Below are 1,532 nucleotides of genomic sequence, written 5' to 3'. Positions count from 1 at the left end.
AAGAAACTAATCACAAGACCAGCCTCGGGGAGAGCGGCTATTAATGTCTGATCAGAATGAACCACACAGGGATAATCTCTCAATGTCAGTTAGTAATGTCTGATGTTAGTACAGTTCTGAGGAACCAGCCTGATGAATTATAGAAGGACGGAAGGACAGGAAGGACACTGCTGACAGGCCTGCGTGCCCCCCCACACCCCACAGACACTGCAACAACACTGACTGTAATGCAGCACCCAGAGCACGTCTGCTAATGCTAACGGTACTGTAGGTCAGCTAATAACAGCTATGCAGGTAAGTAGCGTCCTTCTGACATCAACATCCATCCTAATGACATCATCATTATCATCATCAATCATGATGATATGATCAGTATGGTATGATCAGCTGCATAGCGCTGGTTCAGTGTGAGAGGGCTGGGTGAGGGAGAGCAGGTTTGGTTGCGCAGTGTGAGAGGGGTGTGTGAGGGAGAGCAGGTTTGGTTGCGCAGTGTGAGAGGGCTGGGTGAGGGAGAGCAGGTTTGGTTGCGCAGTGTGAGAGGGCTGGGTGAGGGAGAGCAGGTTTGGTTGCGCAGTGTGAGAGGGCTGGGTGAGGGAGAGCAGGTTTGGTTGCGCAGTGTGAGAGGGGTGAGTGAGGGAGAGCAGGTTTGGTTGCGCAGTGTGAGAGGGGTGAGTGAGGGAGAGCAGGTTTGGTTGCGCAGTGTGAGAGGGCTGTGTGAGGGAGAGCAGGTTTGGTTGCGCAGTGTGAGAGGGGTGAGTGAGGGAGAGCAGGTTTGGTTGCGCAGTGTGAGAGGGGTGAGTGACGGAGAGCAGGTTTGGTTGCGCAGTGTGAGAGGGGTGAGTGAGGGAGAGCAGGTTTGGTTGCGCAGTGTGAGAGGGCTGGGTGAGGGAGAGCAGGTTTGGTTGCGCAGTGTGAGAGGGGTGAGTGAGGGAGAGCAGGTTTGGTTGCGCAGTGTGAGAGGGCTGTGTGAGGGAGAGCAGGTTTGGTTGCGCAGTGTGAGAGGGGTGGGTGAGGTAGAGCAGGTTTGGTTGCGCAGTGTGAGAGGGGTGAGTGAGGGAGAGCTCTGTCCCGTGGCAGGGCGGACAGCCACACCGGGACGCCCTACCTTCTGTTACGTAGTCTCGCAGAAAGCTGTGGTTGATTTTTCGGGTGTCAGCGTCCTCGCCCATCGACAGCCTCGGCGTCACTGAGCATGCCCGTCCGCGGGGGTGTGGTCTGATCTGCGCTGCCCCGCCCCGACAGCACTCTGTCCATCCTGACTCTGCCTAGCGGCCAGGCCTGCAGCACGGCATTGTGGGACAGCGGTGCAGCAATGTACCACGAGGGTCAGAGCCAGGAGGAGGACTACAATCACATACACACACTCACACACACACACACACACACACACACTCACACACACTCACAAACACACTCACACACACACTCACGCTCAGGAGTAACAGAATCCCAGCTGTAGCAACCAGGGAAAGCTGAGAGAAGAGAGGCAGAGAAACAGAGAGGAGAGGAGAGAGAGAGGGAGAGAGACAGAG

General features: G+C 56.1%; 1 protein-coding gene across 2 annotated transcripts in view; it reads right to left on the bottom strand.

Annotated features, from left to right (window-relative positions):
- The window catches only part of LOC118769722 (serine/threonine-protein phosphatase 2A 55 kDa regulatory subunit B gamma isoform-like), a 12,026-nt gene extending 10,494 nt beyond the window's left edge, over positions 1-1,532 (bottom strand). For both annotated transcript variants that reach the window (XM_036517004.1, XM_036517005.1), the window contains exon 1: positions 1,106-1,532. In XM_036517004.1, coding sequence (XP_036372897.1) covers positions 1,106-1,169 — 64 coding nt within the window. In that variant the 5' untranslated portion in view covers positions 1,170-1,532. The remainder of the gene's footprint in view (positions 1-1,105) is intronic.

Source organism: Megalops cyprinoides, chromosome 22 (assembly GCF_013368585.1).
Source record: "Megalops cyprinoides isolate fMegCyp1 chromosome 22, fMegCyp1.pri, whole genome shotgun sequence".
NCBI lineage: Eukaryota > Metazoa > Chordata > Actinopteri > Elopiformes > Megalopidae > Megalops > Megalops cyprinoides.
The sequence above is the reverse complement of the archived record's forward strand: the minus strand, read 5'-3'. Positions and strand labels throughout refer to the sequence as shown.